This window comes from Curcuma longa, chromosome 4, assembly GCF_044706935.1.
Source record: "Curcuma longa cultivar G26 ecotype Majalengka, Jawa Barat chromosome 4, ITB_CL_G26_1.1, whole genome shotgun sequence".
Classification (NCBI taxonomy): domain Eukaryota; kingdom Viridiplantae; phylum Streptophyta; class Magnoliopsida; order Zingiberales; family Zingiberaceae; genus Curcuma; species Curcuma longa.
Genome location: NC_133864.1, coordinates 5,374,013 through 5,387,924, shown reverse-complemented (window position 1 = coordinate 5,387,924; position 13,912 = coordinate 5,374,013). Strand labels below are relative to the sequence as shown.

General features: G+C 37.8%; 2 protein-coding genes across 2 annotated transcripts; both read right to left on the bottom strand.

The window, feature by feature from the left end:
- Positions 1-2,889: 2,889 nt before the first annotated feature.
- LOC141826190 (putative LRR receptor-like serine/threonine-protein kinase At1g05700) lies at positions 2,890-6,707 on the bottom strand. Its single transcript, XM_074713436.1, has 13 exons — positions 6,654-6,707; positions 6,472-6,581; positions 5,367-6,389; positions 5,140-5,278; positions 4,992-5,063; positions 4,836-4,907; positions 4,651-4,731; positions 4,393-4,550; positions 4,037-4,308; positions 3,839-3,965; positions 3,649-3,714; positions 3,375-3,564; positions 2,890-3,290 (listed from the first exon to the last, which is right to left on the bottom strand). The coding sequence occupies exons 1-13, from the start codon at positions 6,677-6,679 to the stop codon at positions 2,900-2,902; spliced, it is 2,727 nt and encodes a 908-aa protein (XP_074569537.1). The 5' UTR covers positions 6,680-6,707; the 3' UTR covers positions 2,890-2,899.
- A 959-nt stretch (positions 6,708-7,666) lies between these two features.
- On the bottom strand, positions 7,667-13,570 carry LOC141826644 (alpha,alpha-trehalose-phosphate synthase [UDP-forming] 1-like). Its single transcript, XM_074713909.1, has 11 exons — positions 13,488-13,570; positions 12,173-12,221; positions 11,356-11,456; positions 10,783-10,970; positions 9,859-9,976; positions 9,263-9,442; positions 9,075-9,197; positions 8,909-8,996; positions 8,705-8,835; positions 8,516-8,614; positions 7,667-8,392 (listed from the first exon to the last, which is right to left on the bottom strand). The coding sequence occupies exons 3-11, from the start codon at positions 11,422-11,424 to the stop codon at positions 7,961-7,963; spliced, it is 1,428 nt and encodes a 475-aa protein (XP_074570010.1). The 5' UTR covers positions 11,425-11,456; positions 12,173-12,221; positions 13,488-13,570; the 3' UTR covers positions 7,667-7,960.
- Between the last annotated feature and the right edge of the window lie 342 nt (positions 13,571-13,912).

Below are 13,912 nucleotides of genomic sequence, written 5' to 3'. Positions count from 1 at the left end.
TATAATCTATTCATCTAGAATGTGCGTTTAGAAAAAGGAGAACGACCTACATTTCACTTAATACAAATACATCATGCATATATATATATATATATATCAAAGTGAGCGACCTGTAACCTACTTAAAAAAAAGATGCATCGTATAACCAAATGAACGATCTGCAATTCACTCATAACAAAATTGTATCATAAATATGCATCTATACATACATAGCCGTGGTAAATGACCCGCAATTCACTCAAAAGAGATAATATATCATATATGTAAAGAGTGAACGACCAGCAATCCACCCTAATACGAAATACATTATGTGAATGCATATATATAAACACATACATAGAGTGAACGACCCACAATCCACTCAAAAAATATAATATCCCACATAACAAAAATAGGATGAACAACCTGCAATCCACCCCGTGAGAAAAATTTTATTTCAATTTGGTTGAAATTTATACACGCGCAAAATGACTCGAAGACTCCTTTCAAGCTGCAGAGCAAAGCGCTCTATATGTATAGAGAATTTTTTTCATTCTTTATTAACTTAATTGAAAAGCTATATATCTTCTTACAAGCATTTAGCTGAAGCTCTCTCCTATGATTATATGACTTGCTTCAGTAATTTCATGAACAAAATTCATTTCTAATATCCATATACTCTTTATTTCCTCATAATCATTCAGGTTATTCTTTTTTTTTTCATGATCAAACTTTTGGACAAACAAAAATAGATCGTATATGAAAAAGACAAACAAATATGAATGATGAAATCAAACCATATGGATATATATAGAAACTACAACATATTATTATCTTCTAAAGGAGTGAAATTATTGATATTTATTATCATGAAAAAAACTTAAATTGATTTATAATAGGAAGTCGCATGTGAAATAACATCTTATACCAAACTAGAATTAAAAAAAAGATATTTTCATAGGTTGAAATCCGAATAAAATTAACAACAATGTATAGGTTATAGGTAATTGATTTGCATCCTATAATATGAAAGAAAATAGCGTATCTTATAATATGAAAGAAAGTAGCAACGTGAACAGCTAAGGAAAATTAGCCTGTTCGTAGAACGATCAAGATAAAGAGATCTGATTAAATTATTTATTCATGTACAAAAGGAGATCAAGCAAGAAAACTCCACTTCAATTAAATATCTAGTCGTGCTTGATGTTGTGAAACGTTAATTACGACGATGTTCGGTGGCCACGGTGGCGATGACGACGACGACAAGGAGTAAGGATGACAGCGGTGGTGGCGTGAAGAGTTTGAGGGTGAGATCAATTTTTTTAGGAGATTATGGTTTAAGGTTAAAGAGGTTTCGAAAGGAATAATATATATATATATATATATATATATATATATATATATATATATATATATATATAAGAGAGAAAAAGTCAGTTCAAGGTTTCAAACCCTTTATTTATATTTTTACATAAAAGTCCAATAAATTTTAAAATTTATAACTAAATTTTTTTAATTTAAAATATAACAAATGTTGCGTAGGAGACGGAACAATCCATTTGAAACAAAACATATTTTCTCAGTAGAGTGCTACAAAGTCAAAATTCAACGCAGAATTGCTCGTCTTCATCGTTACTTTATATCAATGGTCAACTTCTGGAGAAAAAATAAATTGATCTGCGATGTTACCTACCCGAGAATCATGCCAACTCATGAATCAAAAGAGAGAGAGAAAAAAATAAAAGGACAGCAAAGTCAATGGTTTGACTTGGAATACTGTTTTCAACTTATCCCAGGGGGCAAAGGATCAGAGAAGGTGTTGAGTCGGATCACGTCGTTGGAAAACGATGGATTTTTGGTGCATTTTTATGAGAAGGAGGAGATCATGATCAGGACATTTAATTTTTTTTAAAAAACAGCCTGTGAATTATGTCTTGGTCATGATCATGATCAAGATGCTCGAGGCTTAGCTTCTCTGAGTAAGTTTCATCCACATTCGAATTATTGATGATATTTTATTAGAAATGGGTAATGTTCCTATTGAGATCACCTCGCGGACTCGTCACCAGCTACCTAGCTAACATGAGAATTGTCAGTGTGGGAAGAGGAGAGGATGGCTCCGCCTGCAAGAACAAAAAGATGAAAATGGAGACCAAGAGTGTCCTGACTCAACCATTCCGACGTTTAAGTCAGTCCACAGGCGAAGGAAGAAGAAAGCTAAATTTACTTGAAGTGGGTGAGACTGATGCTGTCTTTCATACTGCACTCAAGGGCCAGAGCTGATCGAGTGGACTATAGAGGTGAAGTGGGGGGGGGGGGGGGGGGGGGGGGGCGGGTTCGGGTAGAGTAGTCTAGAATTGAAGCTCCGAGTGGACTACCGCGCAAGAGCCGGATTCTAGATCAGGGTAGGGGTTTTGGTCCCAACCGGAATTAAAGATCAGGTATTGAATCGAGATGTAAGGTCAAGTCAACCTTCATTTTGACGTGTCATCTACTTGGACCAGACCTTGACTTTCCGAACCAGCTCCGACCGACCCATAACAGGTTACATAAATCATCTTATGTTTTTCTTGCTTGACATAAACAAGATTCGCCAAGCTCAACTGTTCTTGATCTGTGCTTCTCAGGAGATGTTTCCTTCACAATTCAAATCACCTTTGATCAATAGCATATCGAAAATTTATTACCACAAGAGCACCAACTCAAGTTGCTAGTTATGCTCAGAAACACTTCCTCAGATAAAAAAAACCTTCGAATAAGAAACATCGATCGAGGCTATTTGATATTGTAAAATATATGATGAGAAATAGACACATGAATAGAAGCCCAAATTCAAAACTAGAAATCAATTTGGACAAACAGTGACTGGAAATGGAAAACATCATCAAGCCGAGGGGCCTTCAGTATCAGAAACTTGAAATCACAGGAGACTTGGATCATTACATCTTGAGTGCACCTCACTGCTTCCATGCTCCAACAACATCTTATCTCCATTAGTGTACATTGCCAAGCACTCCTTTAGCTTCATCACCACTTCAGTCATCGTAGGCCTCATATTCCAAGTGTCTGTAGTGCTTGCCAATGCGACATCGGCCACCTTCCTAGCTGAATTCCTGACTCCCTCTTTGCATAAGCTTGTGTCGATCACATCCTCTATGTTTCCATTTGCAAGCCTCTTTTTAACCCATTGAACTATGTGAATCTTTTCAGGATCATTAAATATGGGAGTTTTTCCAGTGATGAGTTCCAAAAGAACCACTCCAAAGCTATACACATCGCTCTTCCGGCTAAGTTGGTTCTTGTTATAGTACCTAGAAAGTAGAATTGGTGAATTTAAGAATGTACTAGCAATACAGGCATCAAAAAGATGAATTGAATAAACTGATGTGAGATACTCTGGATCAAGGTATCCGACAGTGCCAACAATCCTTGTGGATGTGTGACCGGTGTTGTCATCTTGGAAACTCTTGGATAGCCCAAAATCGGCTATTTTTGCTTCTAGTTTTTCATTCAAGAGTATGTTTGCAGTCTTCACATCTCTATGAACAAGTGGAGGCTTGCATCCCGTGTGCAGATACTCAAGTCCTGCACACAAGTGAGCACACAAGTGAAGTATGTACATTACCAATTAAGTGACAAAGGAACAAGCTATGGTAATTTAGTGTCGACCTTGAGCGGCATCAATGGCAATTCGGAGACGTTGTTCCCATTTCAAAGGCGTATCGGTGTGACTAGCTGTTGAAATATATGACAAGAGATGGTTAGTACCTTAACAGACCAGTCAAGAGGATGCAAATGAGAAATAATTTTATGATTGATATCAATTTTCAGCAACAGAAGTGGTTCATGAGTTCAGAACCTTTGAGGTATTCTTTAAGGTTTCCCTTGGGCATAAACTCACATACGAGTGCCAAATGATCTTCATCCATGCAATAACCAACCAAAGAAACCAAATTCTTGTGATGAACCCTTGTCAAATGTTCAGCCTGCAAGATGAAATTGTTTAAGTGGCCACTTTTCGGATTCGTGTCTATACAATAGGACTAGGATCAGTTACCTCGGAAAGAAAATCTTCTTTTCCTTGTGAAGATGATTTGATTAGCAACTTGACAGCAACTTCAGTATCATCTTCCAAACGGCCATAGTAAACATTTCCGAACCCTCCTTTTCCGATGATCTTGCTAAAGTTATCAGTGATCAACTCCAGTTCCTTGTACGTGAATTTTCGATTTTCAAGTTGATATTTGCCTCCATTTTCACGTTGATATTTGCCTCCATTTTCAGGTTGATATTTGCTTCCATTTTGGAGCCCTTCGATGATGCATTTTGCTGAAGAGTTACAAAGTACTATTCCATAATTCATGCTGGTGAATTCTGAATCAGTAATCTTGTTCTGCAACAAGACTAACTTACCTTTTCTCTTTTTTAGTATGCAGAGAAGGATAATTGCCACTAAGCACCCACACATAGCAGCAACTACAGAAGCAATGACGATAACTGCTAAATAATTCTTCTTCTTCTTCTTCTTCAGCTCGCAAGAATCTCCACCAAGACATGTGTTGCCTTCAGTTCTGCCATTACAAAATTTTGCATTTTATCATAATAAGAACAAGTTGTTGCTTGAATAAGTTCATGGAAGAAACGAGTATAGTTTGCAAGATGAGGATCAACCTCAAAGTAAGAGAACCATTCTGAGATTTCTCAAGAAGAACAGAAGGAATGGCTCCACTAAGTTGGTTATCTGTCAAATCTCTGCAGGTAGCCAAATAACAAAATTACTTCTTCATTTGTTTTCACTTCATTAGCTTGCATTAGGCAACATATAAATATATAAATACTGACTAAATAATACTTACAGGATTCTGAGAGATGACAAATACCCCAGAGCATCAGGTATCGATCCTGTTAAGTTGTTATGAGACAAATCCCTGAAAAATATTATCTGAAACTGATTAGTGAAGTCGACAAAGGAGATTCTAATCTTGAAAATTGCAGTGAGAAATAACACTTACAAGTACTGCAGTGCACTTAGGTTGGCAAACGATGTGGTTATATTACCTGTCAATCCACTGTATGACAGATTGCTGCAAGAAATTGAATCTAAAGAATTATTAGTTCTCAATTCATCTTACAAATCTCTGCAGAGTTGAAGGAACTCACACTGCAGTGATCATCGGAACACCAGAGTTATTCAGTGTACAAATCAGTCCAGCCCAAGTATAGGCTTGTGGAGAGCAAGGATCACCCATCCAGTTTCTTCTCACCTGGTACCAACCTTTGATCGCCAACATTGCATCCACTGAAAAATAAGATATTGTTATTTATAATCCTATCATCTAAATTAGTTTAACTGTTAAACCATTAGTCTTTTGCTGTCATTGCATTACCATCTTGGCTGTTGGATGCCACATTTGCATTTCTCATCGCTGTGAAGACCTCCAAGGCATTTATGATAGGTGGAAGCGTGGACCTTTCTGTTGCATCCAGAGTTATATCGCAGTCATCAAACCCTAAACTTGGATCAGCATTGAATACGACGTCAGAGAGGAGGTAGGTCGGAGCCAAGGGCCTGCCGTCGTTCAGCAGGGCTCCATTGAGGGAGATCAAGAATTCCCTCGAGGCGTTCGGCTGGAGCTCGGAGAAGTACATGACAGTATAGAACTCCGTGAGGTCTCCTGGATAGGGTGTCAAGATGAGACCAAGTGTGGTGGAGTTGCTAGGGTATGCTGCAATCTGCATGACTTTCTGTGGAGGCTGAAACTGATCACGAATCTGGTTCTGGATCCCCGAATTGGTGACTATCAGACTCCATGAAGGTGGGGTGTCAATGTCGGACCAATAACGATCATATGGATCATCAGGATACCTGACCCAAGTACTTCCCATGTAGATTCTATACAAGTTGACCAAAGTGGTGGCGGAGTTGACTTGAGGATACAGAGAGGTCGGAACAGGCCTCAGATCTAAGCTAGAGATGAAAGGAGTTCCATGGCCGGTGTTGACCAGGCAAACTGAGATCACATCAGCTGTGGCTTCACTGACAGTTTCAGTGAGGATGTATCTACTAGAAGTTGTCTGGTTTATGGTCTTCCAGAGGTTGACTCCGAGGTAGAGATCGAACTGAACAAAAGGACTATTCTTGGCGTCGTAGTTTGCATACAAGAAGGTCGCTCTTACGAAGTATTTTGAGCCTCGGTTGATTGACTTGAAGGTGTAGCAGTTGCGAAGTCCCTCAGGGAAGCTCCTCACTGTCCAGTATCTCCGAGCAAGGACAGCAGGAATGTTGGACCGAGGGACGGCGTAGTTTACGCCCGTGTCGATGAATTCATCGTCGGAGACGTACCGTAGGCCGATGTTTTCGTCGACGTAGGAGGAGTTTGGATCGATCCCGCAGTCGATGAAGATAAAGCCTGCAGAAGCTCGAGAGTTAAGTTGCATGGCGCATGGAGTAGAAATTAATTGGAAGGCAGAATAGAATGATTTGTGAAGTACCTGGCGGCTGTTCCTGTGCTCGAGCGGCGGCGGCCGCCATGAGGAAGAGGAGTAGAAGAAGCAGGAGCCGGCGATCCATGCTCGTCCGGTGCCGATCACTACTGTAGTCCCTGAAATTGTCCTAGGAGATCAAATTATCCACTTGAAACAAACAATTAATACATATTTTGGCAGTAGACAACCACAAAGCAGAATTCCTCGTCTTCATCGTCACTTAATTTATCGCCATGGTCGACTTTTTGGAGAATACAGAAATTGACCAACAACAAGGTCTACGTTTTGCATTGTGATCGTCATCTATACTAAAGCCCATAGGTTTTGATGTAATTAAATAGATTGACTCTCAAGTATTCATTCCGTTCGCAATTTTTTTAAATTTTTATTTAGTTTTTTTTAATTAATTGATTAATTGATAATTGGCGCGGTGCTAGCTGCTGCACGCCAACTCGATCGCCTTCCAAAAAAACCCGGCCATGCGCAGCACCCGTCGCCGCACGTGCCGCATATCCCTCCCCTTCAGCCTCCGCCTCTCGCCGGAAACCTGGCCGCCGCCCACCGCCTCGACGCCACCACTTGCGGCGGCGCCCAACTCCGACTCCGCCCCTCGGTCGGCGACCTCCTCGATTGCAAGTCGCCTCGCCGTCGTCATCCCGACCTTCGGCGACTATTTATAGGCCGGCACGGAATCCAACTCATCTACGTGGCGGTATCTAATTGGTTGGATTTGTATTTGAAATCTTGATTAAATTCTGCGTGATCCGTCTTCGATTTGTCGTGCCAATTAAAGTTATTCAAAAATATATCTGTTCATATATCTGTAATTTGTGTCATTATCTAAATCCGGCTCTTCATCATATTAAAAAAAAAATTCTCGCATTAAGTTTGCTTCTCTATTTGAAAATACACAAATTAAACCTTCTTATTTAATTTTCAAAAACAAAATATAGAGAAACTTCATTAAAATCTTGTTAAAAGGTGGCATTAATTTGGATATTTATTTATCAATAACAAGGTAATTCTAGTAACAATTTAGTTGTTTCTTCTTCTTTGTTTAGTTTATGACTAAGTGATTAGAAGATACAAGCATGATCTTGGTCTACTTTCTTCTACATTGAGTAACTAATATACTCTACTCTTTCAAGGAAGCATGACTAGCACGAAGACACTGCGTCTTGAGTACCAAAATATACACGAAACCACAACAATTTGTCGGAAAGATTGATTCGATGGTAGCTACATTTCGTCAAGAGCATGAGCATGAACCGACCGGCCAACCGCCCGTCCGTTATTCTATCTCTCCTTGAGTTGCAAATATATGAATAAATATCATGTACAAATGCTTTCCGCGAGGATAACTTAGCACATGAATGGCATGGATGATGGATAGGATTTGAAAGAAGAACAGCATAGAGGCGCGCGGAGAGAGATGACACATTCCAACAGCTAGCTAGCTAACTGAACTGATCGACTGAAAATCTAAAGAAGAGTATCAATCAGCATTCCTCGTGAATCCTAGAGAAGCAGCCGCAGCCAAGTTGGTGAGGAACGTCACCACCTCATCGGAAGTGTTGAGCAGATACCTCGCGTTGGAACGTTTCCTCCCGACTGCACAAGAGAAGTAGTTGTCACCCTTGAGATCGAGCACCGAAGACCCCTCTCGCCATGACATTGCCTCTTGAGGAGATCGCCAGCCGGCAGGGATGTTGTGGTTTGCAGACATCTTCTTTTCAGATCCAACAGGAACCACCCTCTGAGATTTTACATGTGATCCCCTTGAGTTGTTGTTCTTGATGCTCGATGATGATCTTCCGGTGAGTCTCTTGTCGGGGGTGGCTTTGCTGGCTTCAGATAGTTTCATTCTCGACGAATTTGCAGGTTCAGATGGAAGTTCTGGCTCAAAGAAAGTGTAGATATCCTCATCCTGCAATTCAAACAAACAAACTCCTCCTATGATTATATGTTTCTAAATGCATAAGCTGAATAGAAATAAGCTGTTCGACGATCATATTCGACTTTAAATTCTAAGCATTCAAGAAGTTCTTACCTTTCCGAGGAAATGTCCAACACACAAAACATAGTCGATCGGTGTAACCATGCTTTTGCTATGGACTATTTCTCCTAATATCCGATCAATAGCAGCACCCTACAAAAGTGCCCCCAGAATTGTACAACAAGAATGTATAGGTCCAGTTCTACTACACGAAAATGTATCGATCGAGCGATGGATTCATACCTTTGTAACTCCAACAGAGCGAACCTCGACCGATCTGCTACCTTGGACAACATCAACAGCTGCATTCGATATGGGACCTGTCCACAAATGCTGCAACATATCTCGTGCTTGAAGCCTTCCAAATTCAACATCTGGCCAAAACATCAAGGCTGAGTAACAAGTTTCATGTTTTGTTATCAGAAGTAAGTTAGGCTGAGTAACAACCTGCATATTTATAGTTCCAAACGAGAGATGTCTCGCGATGCTCGAAATGAGACCTTGGTGTTCTCTCGGTAAAATATTCGAAGACATGCTGTCAAATTTCAGTTAGCATCCAATTGAGTCATCGAAAATGCACAGCAAGAAACAGAAACTCGATCAGTAGGATTACCTTTACACTGTCTACCCAGTCCATATTCAGATGCTCTGGCATTGTAGTCATCCAGTCTCCACCTGTGTGGCGCAGAAACATACCATTTTCGGCGGCAAGCCACATATTGTACTCTCCAAAGTTCTGCAAAGTAAAAGATATCTGTAAATTTGATTAATCGAAAAATGAGATGGCTTTAGCTTCCTCACATCGTCTAAGACACTTCTGTCACTTCCGCTGAGGACAACTACTGTCGTTCGTGCATCGTTACACAGAACTGTCAGTGACACTTTCAACTCCGGATGCAACTTGAGCTCCATTTCTTTGATCTGGTCACCTCCTCTCCTTCCAGTAGACTCAATTGATTCAGTTAATGTCGCATTGAATCCCTAAGGATGGCCAAATCATTCAAAGAAACTGTTTAATGATGCAACCGACGACATCAAAGGAACAGAAACAAATAAACAAAGGATTTTATTAACGAAAACTAATCATGGCATACACATGGCGTAGCTAATTGTTTCATTGTTCCACAAGGAGGACAGGGAAGCACATCAAAACACTCGGAAAGCATTTGGAAGACATCCCATCTTGACATTACGGACAAGAAGCTTCATAACTTTTAAACTTGAGAATCTTCAACAATGCTTATTAACACTTAATGGATGCATTTTTGTAACCAGAAAATTTCATAAAACAACAAGCATAGAGCAAAATGAATCGAAAATCAATGTAGAGGATACAGGGACAAAAGCAGAAAAACAGTTTACAAGCGTACGTATTATTGTTTCAAGAAGAAGAATACCAGTATAACCAATCGATTCATAGACTGCAAATACCGGTCCACAGTTATACTTGTAGGAAGCATAGGAGGAACTTGTCTTGTTCTAAGTTGAGCTTCGACAACAGTATCATTGAGTTCACTATATCATAAAAGGAAATGGTCAAAATAACCTGAAGTGTATATTTAACTCTATCTACCTTAGGCAACTGAAGAAAATCACAGGGCTATAGAACATTATAGCAAGAGAACAACAATCAGTCTGTCAAAAATAATACAATATGTTCCTTTCGTTAGAACCCTAGTTAGCATAGCAATGGGTTTAATTCACATAAAAAACAGGGATCAGCATCAAGTGAGCATGCCTTGGCCAAACTAGGTATCATGCCTGAGCCACAGTAGTTCCTGTGCACTAACCATGTTTGTATTAACCGCTCATTCTAGAACAAGCTTACAGAGAATCAAAGGTTTTGCATGAGACATGATAAACATGAATTAACCAAAATTTTATGGATGAATCATATTATCGTATCACATTGGGCAAGTTTCCTTTAGCTAGTTTCGGATCAGTAGTTATGATGAAGCTAGTATGGTAAAAATATTAAAAATTTCAAATTACCCGTGGAACATTCTGATTTCGAACGTAACCTACAAGTTAATGCAGCAAAGATGTTATTACATTGTACCAATATCTACCAGAACATCATGTTAACTAAATCAAGGAATTCATGATATGAATCTATTATTTATAACTGAGCATATACAACAATCATTTTTTGCTTTCTTAGTTATAATCATATACTTTAACTTGTAGTCATGGCAATGGATGCCTGTTAGATTTACTTCGAGCACAGAAATAGCATGTTTGTCCTTAAATTACTTCATTATGTAATATTTGTATGCCAACAAAACAGGTAGTAAGAGTTTAAAAGTTAGTCTGAACAGCACCTCACAAAGGTTTCTGCCCAATCTTGGGCAGTGTGTGTAGTCACATGTGCGTAGTTGTGCCTGTGCCGTTTTTCCCTCTCGTCAGCAGACATGTTCAATGCATATCCAATAGAAGCAGAAACCTCTGCGATGTTCCATGGGTTAACTAAAAGAGCACCAGCCCCAAGTGACTGTGCAGCTCCTGCAAACTGAATAAGAGAACAAGAAGGATGAATCGTACAATATGAAGCAACAGATTCTGCGTTCGCAAAAGAAATAGGTAGCAATCCACAAAGATTGAAAACCATAACATATGAATGAGCTGTGTTCCTGATGTAGTACTTGTATTCTAGACTTGGAAACTTAAAATATAAATGCCCAACCAAGCTTTTGTGACCATAATGATGCATTGGTAACAAAATTTGAATGTAGTTTCAGTTGGTTGCAAATGTGAGAAGAAGCAAAAAAGGCATGTAAAAGACACACAAAACAGTAATTTTATTGCCTGAACTTACATAATAAATTGAAATGGAACGTGCCAAATAAAATCTCATATATTCACTTTAACATTAGACAGACAAGATAAGAAATTACTTCGCTTAAAATGAGAACTCCTTTCTTTTGTCCTTGACATGCTACAAACTCATAGCTTACAAGATTCATTCCATCTCGCAATGATGTTACTAAAGCCACATCTGAAGTGAGGAAAAGAAACGCAAAAGAGAAAAAAGTCAAATGGGCTTGAATGAAAAAACAGGAAAAGCAAAAATAATTAAGGTCAATTAGTTTGGTTGAGATTAGAAAAAGGTAATAGTGGAGCCAAAGATTTTTTTTCCCATCTATAATTGGGTGTAGCTGTGTAGAAACATAAGAAGTTAAATTTCTCAAAAACAACTGATGCATTCAATAGTTAGACATGTTAATTAGAGTTAAAGGTCTGGGAAAGGAAAGCAGGATAAAGAGAGTAAAGAAACTATATCATCCAAATGATGTACGTATTACAACTATTGATAGCAAAAAAAATGTTTCATGATGAAATTTAACCATATGCATCATGGTGAATATCAAAAGGAACTACGAGCCAAGGAAATAATATAGTTAAACGCTCTTGCTAGTCATACACTTCTACTTAATTTTAAGCATCACTACTATGTTAAAGGTTCAAAGCCAGGCCGTTGGCTGGACATAATTAATTTGGTTAATATAAAGTAAATTTATTTCAGCTATTCCAACAAAAAAATGCATGGTTAGTAGTTTTAAAATGAAATGTGAACTGATGTCAGCATTAATGCCAATTTAGTTTAAATGTTTGATTAGCATCAGCATGATTTTCTTATCCATCCTTCATAGTTCATGAGAACAATAAAATAATTTGAAGAACAAACATGAACAGAAGAGCAAAAACAATCACCAGTAATTGCATATAGAGCACATAATGCATGAAAATCAAGGGACCGATCCTGCAAGAAGGTAACTTCCATTAGAAGATCTGATATTTTTACAATTCAAAGAAGTTAATAACTATGAATAAAATGTAAAATAAAAATGTTTAATATGCATATAAAGGAACATCACTCATGTATGATCAAGAATTGTTCAAGACATTGCAGTTTGCATCTTTTATCTTCTTAAACTGGAGAAATGGGCCAACCTGAATTACTTAGCACGACAGCAACTCTCCACAGTTTGCACCATAATGCAGATCTAGATATTTTATATAAGCATAAATTCAAAGCCTTTGCAAAAGTCTTTATGGTTAATTCAGAAACTCACAAGTTCCAACCAATAAAATTCAATGCTCGTTAAATCATAATCTGGTTTCCTTGGGGAATCTACTTCTCTGATAGTCAACTCCAATTAATGTCCAGTATCCTTGCTATATCAATCAAATAGTTTGTCATGACTAATTAGGCTACCCAGTCTGAGCCTGATATCTAACTACTAACAGGAACAAGTCAACTGCAGCATATGAGAATAACAATCTTAAAATATTGTGATGTCATTATCTAAAAATCTTAAAATAATGTGATGACACTATCTATAAATGCAGTATTTATCTATCTGTAGAACATAAAACAGACAACAACGTTTTATGTTTTTTGCAGGATAATGTTCTAAACGAAGTTTATCATCAATAACAGAATATGAATTGCTTATCTCATTTTTCTATCATGACCAACAAATAGTTTCATAATCAAAGGTTTCCATACATAAAAAAAAGTTCAAATATCACATAAGTGATAAGTTGCAAATGAGTTATTTTTGAAAATCACATGTTATATACTTGAGATTGGTAACATATACCCTTTATTTGCTTGGATTGCTAGAAAGAATTTTGATCAAATTTCTGAGATCCATGATATTTGATGGACATAACATATAGCTCAATAGGCATACAAAGCGCATTCCCATTTCCCATGGATACTCTTCATTGATTTTTGCTGTACTATCATGCATTTCAAGAGCACATGGCATATCATGTCATTGACTAACCAATTTTACAAGTTCTTCAAAGTTTTGTCAAACAGTTTTATGATTGGCATTTTTGGCTTTTATTCAACAAGTGAAATCTTATTAACAGCAGTAAGCAACAATAAAAAATATTTAGCTAAGTGTTAAGTGTTTATGCTATTGAAATACTTGCACTTCTGCCGAAGTTAAACTATATGAGAAGTTGCACAAAATGAGATAGTGAAAACTATAAGGATGGTAAGTTGAGACAGAACCAGATGATGGATTGGAACAGCTGTAAGTGTTCCAAATCGACCATTGATACGACCCACAATCTCATGAACCTGGCTAGTAAGCTTTTGATCTATGAAAAATAAGAGAGTAAAATTCAGAATTTAATCAATTTGATTCATCATCAATAAAGTAGCTTCTAATTAATACAAGATAATGTTTTATCTTAATTAGCAACTGGTAAAAGAAAAGACACGTGGAAAATATCCTTTCCTTAATACTATTTTAGATGAATGTAAAATTAATTCACAACAATACCTATTTTATTAAATTTATTTTAATAAAATAAAAACCTATCAAATCCAACCATAGGACTCGCACAAGGTTTTTTTTTCTACCTAAAAAAAATTTCTGCCAGTGCATGTTTTCAAAAACATATACTACATCCAATGCACAGAAGTGGGATATA

Excerpts from the sequence above, each read along its gene's own strand:
- LOC141826190 (XM_074713436.1), bottom strand. The coding sequence starts at position 6,679 with ATGAAGACGAGGAATTCTGCTTTGTG. Across the intron at positions 5,279-5,366 it reads GGCATCCAACAGCCAAGATG|TGGATGCAATGTTGGCGATC; the intron begins GTAATGCAATGA and ends CTTATTTTTCAG. Across the intron at positions 4,309-4,392 it reads CATACTAAAAAAGAGAAAAG|CAAAATGCATCATCGAAGGG; the intron begins GTAAGTTAGTCT and ends GTAACTCTTCAG.
- LOC141826644 (XM_074713909.1), bottom strand. The coding sequence starts at position 11,424 with ATGAATCTTGTAAGCTATGAGTTTGTAGCATGTCAAGGACAAAAGAAA. Across the intron at positions 9,443-9,858 it reads TGAATCGATTGGTTATACTG|GGATTCAATGCGACATTAAC; the intron begins GTATTCTTCTTC and ends GGCCATCCTTAG. Across the intron at positions 8,997-9,074 it reads ACTGGGTAGACAGTGTAAAG|CATGTCTTCGAATATTTTAC; the intron begins GTAATCCTACTG and ends GAAATTTGACAG.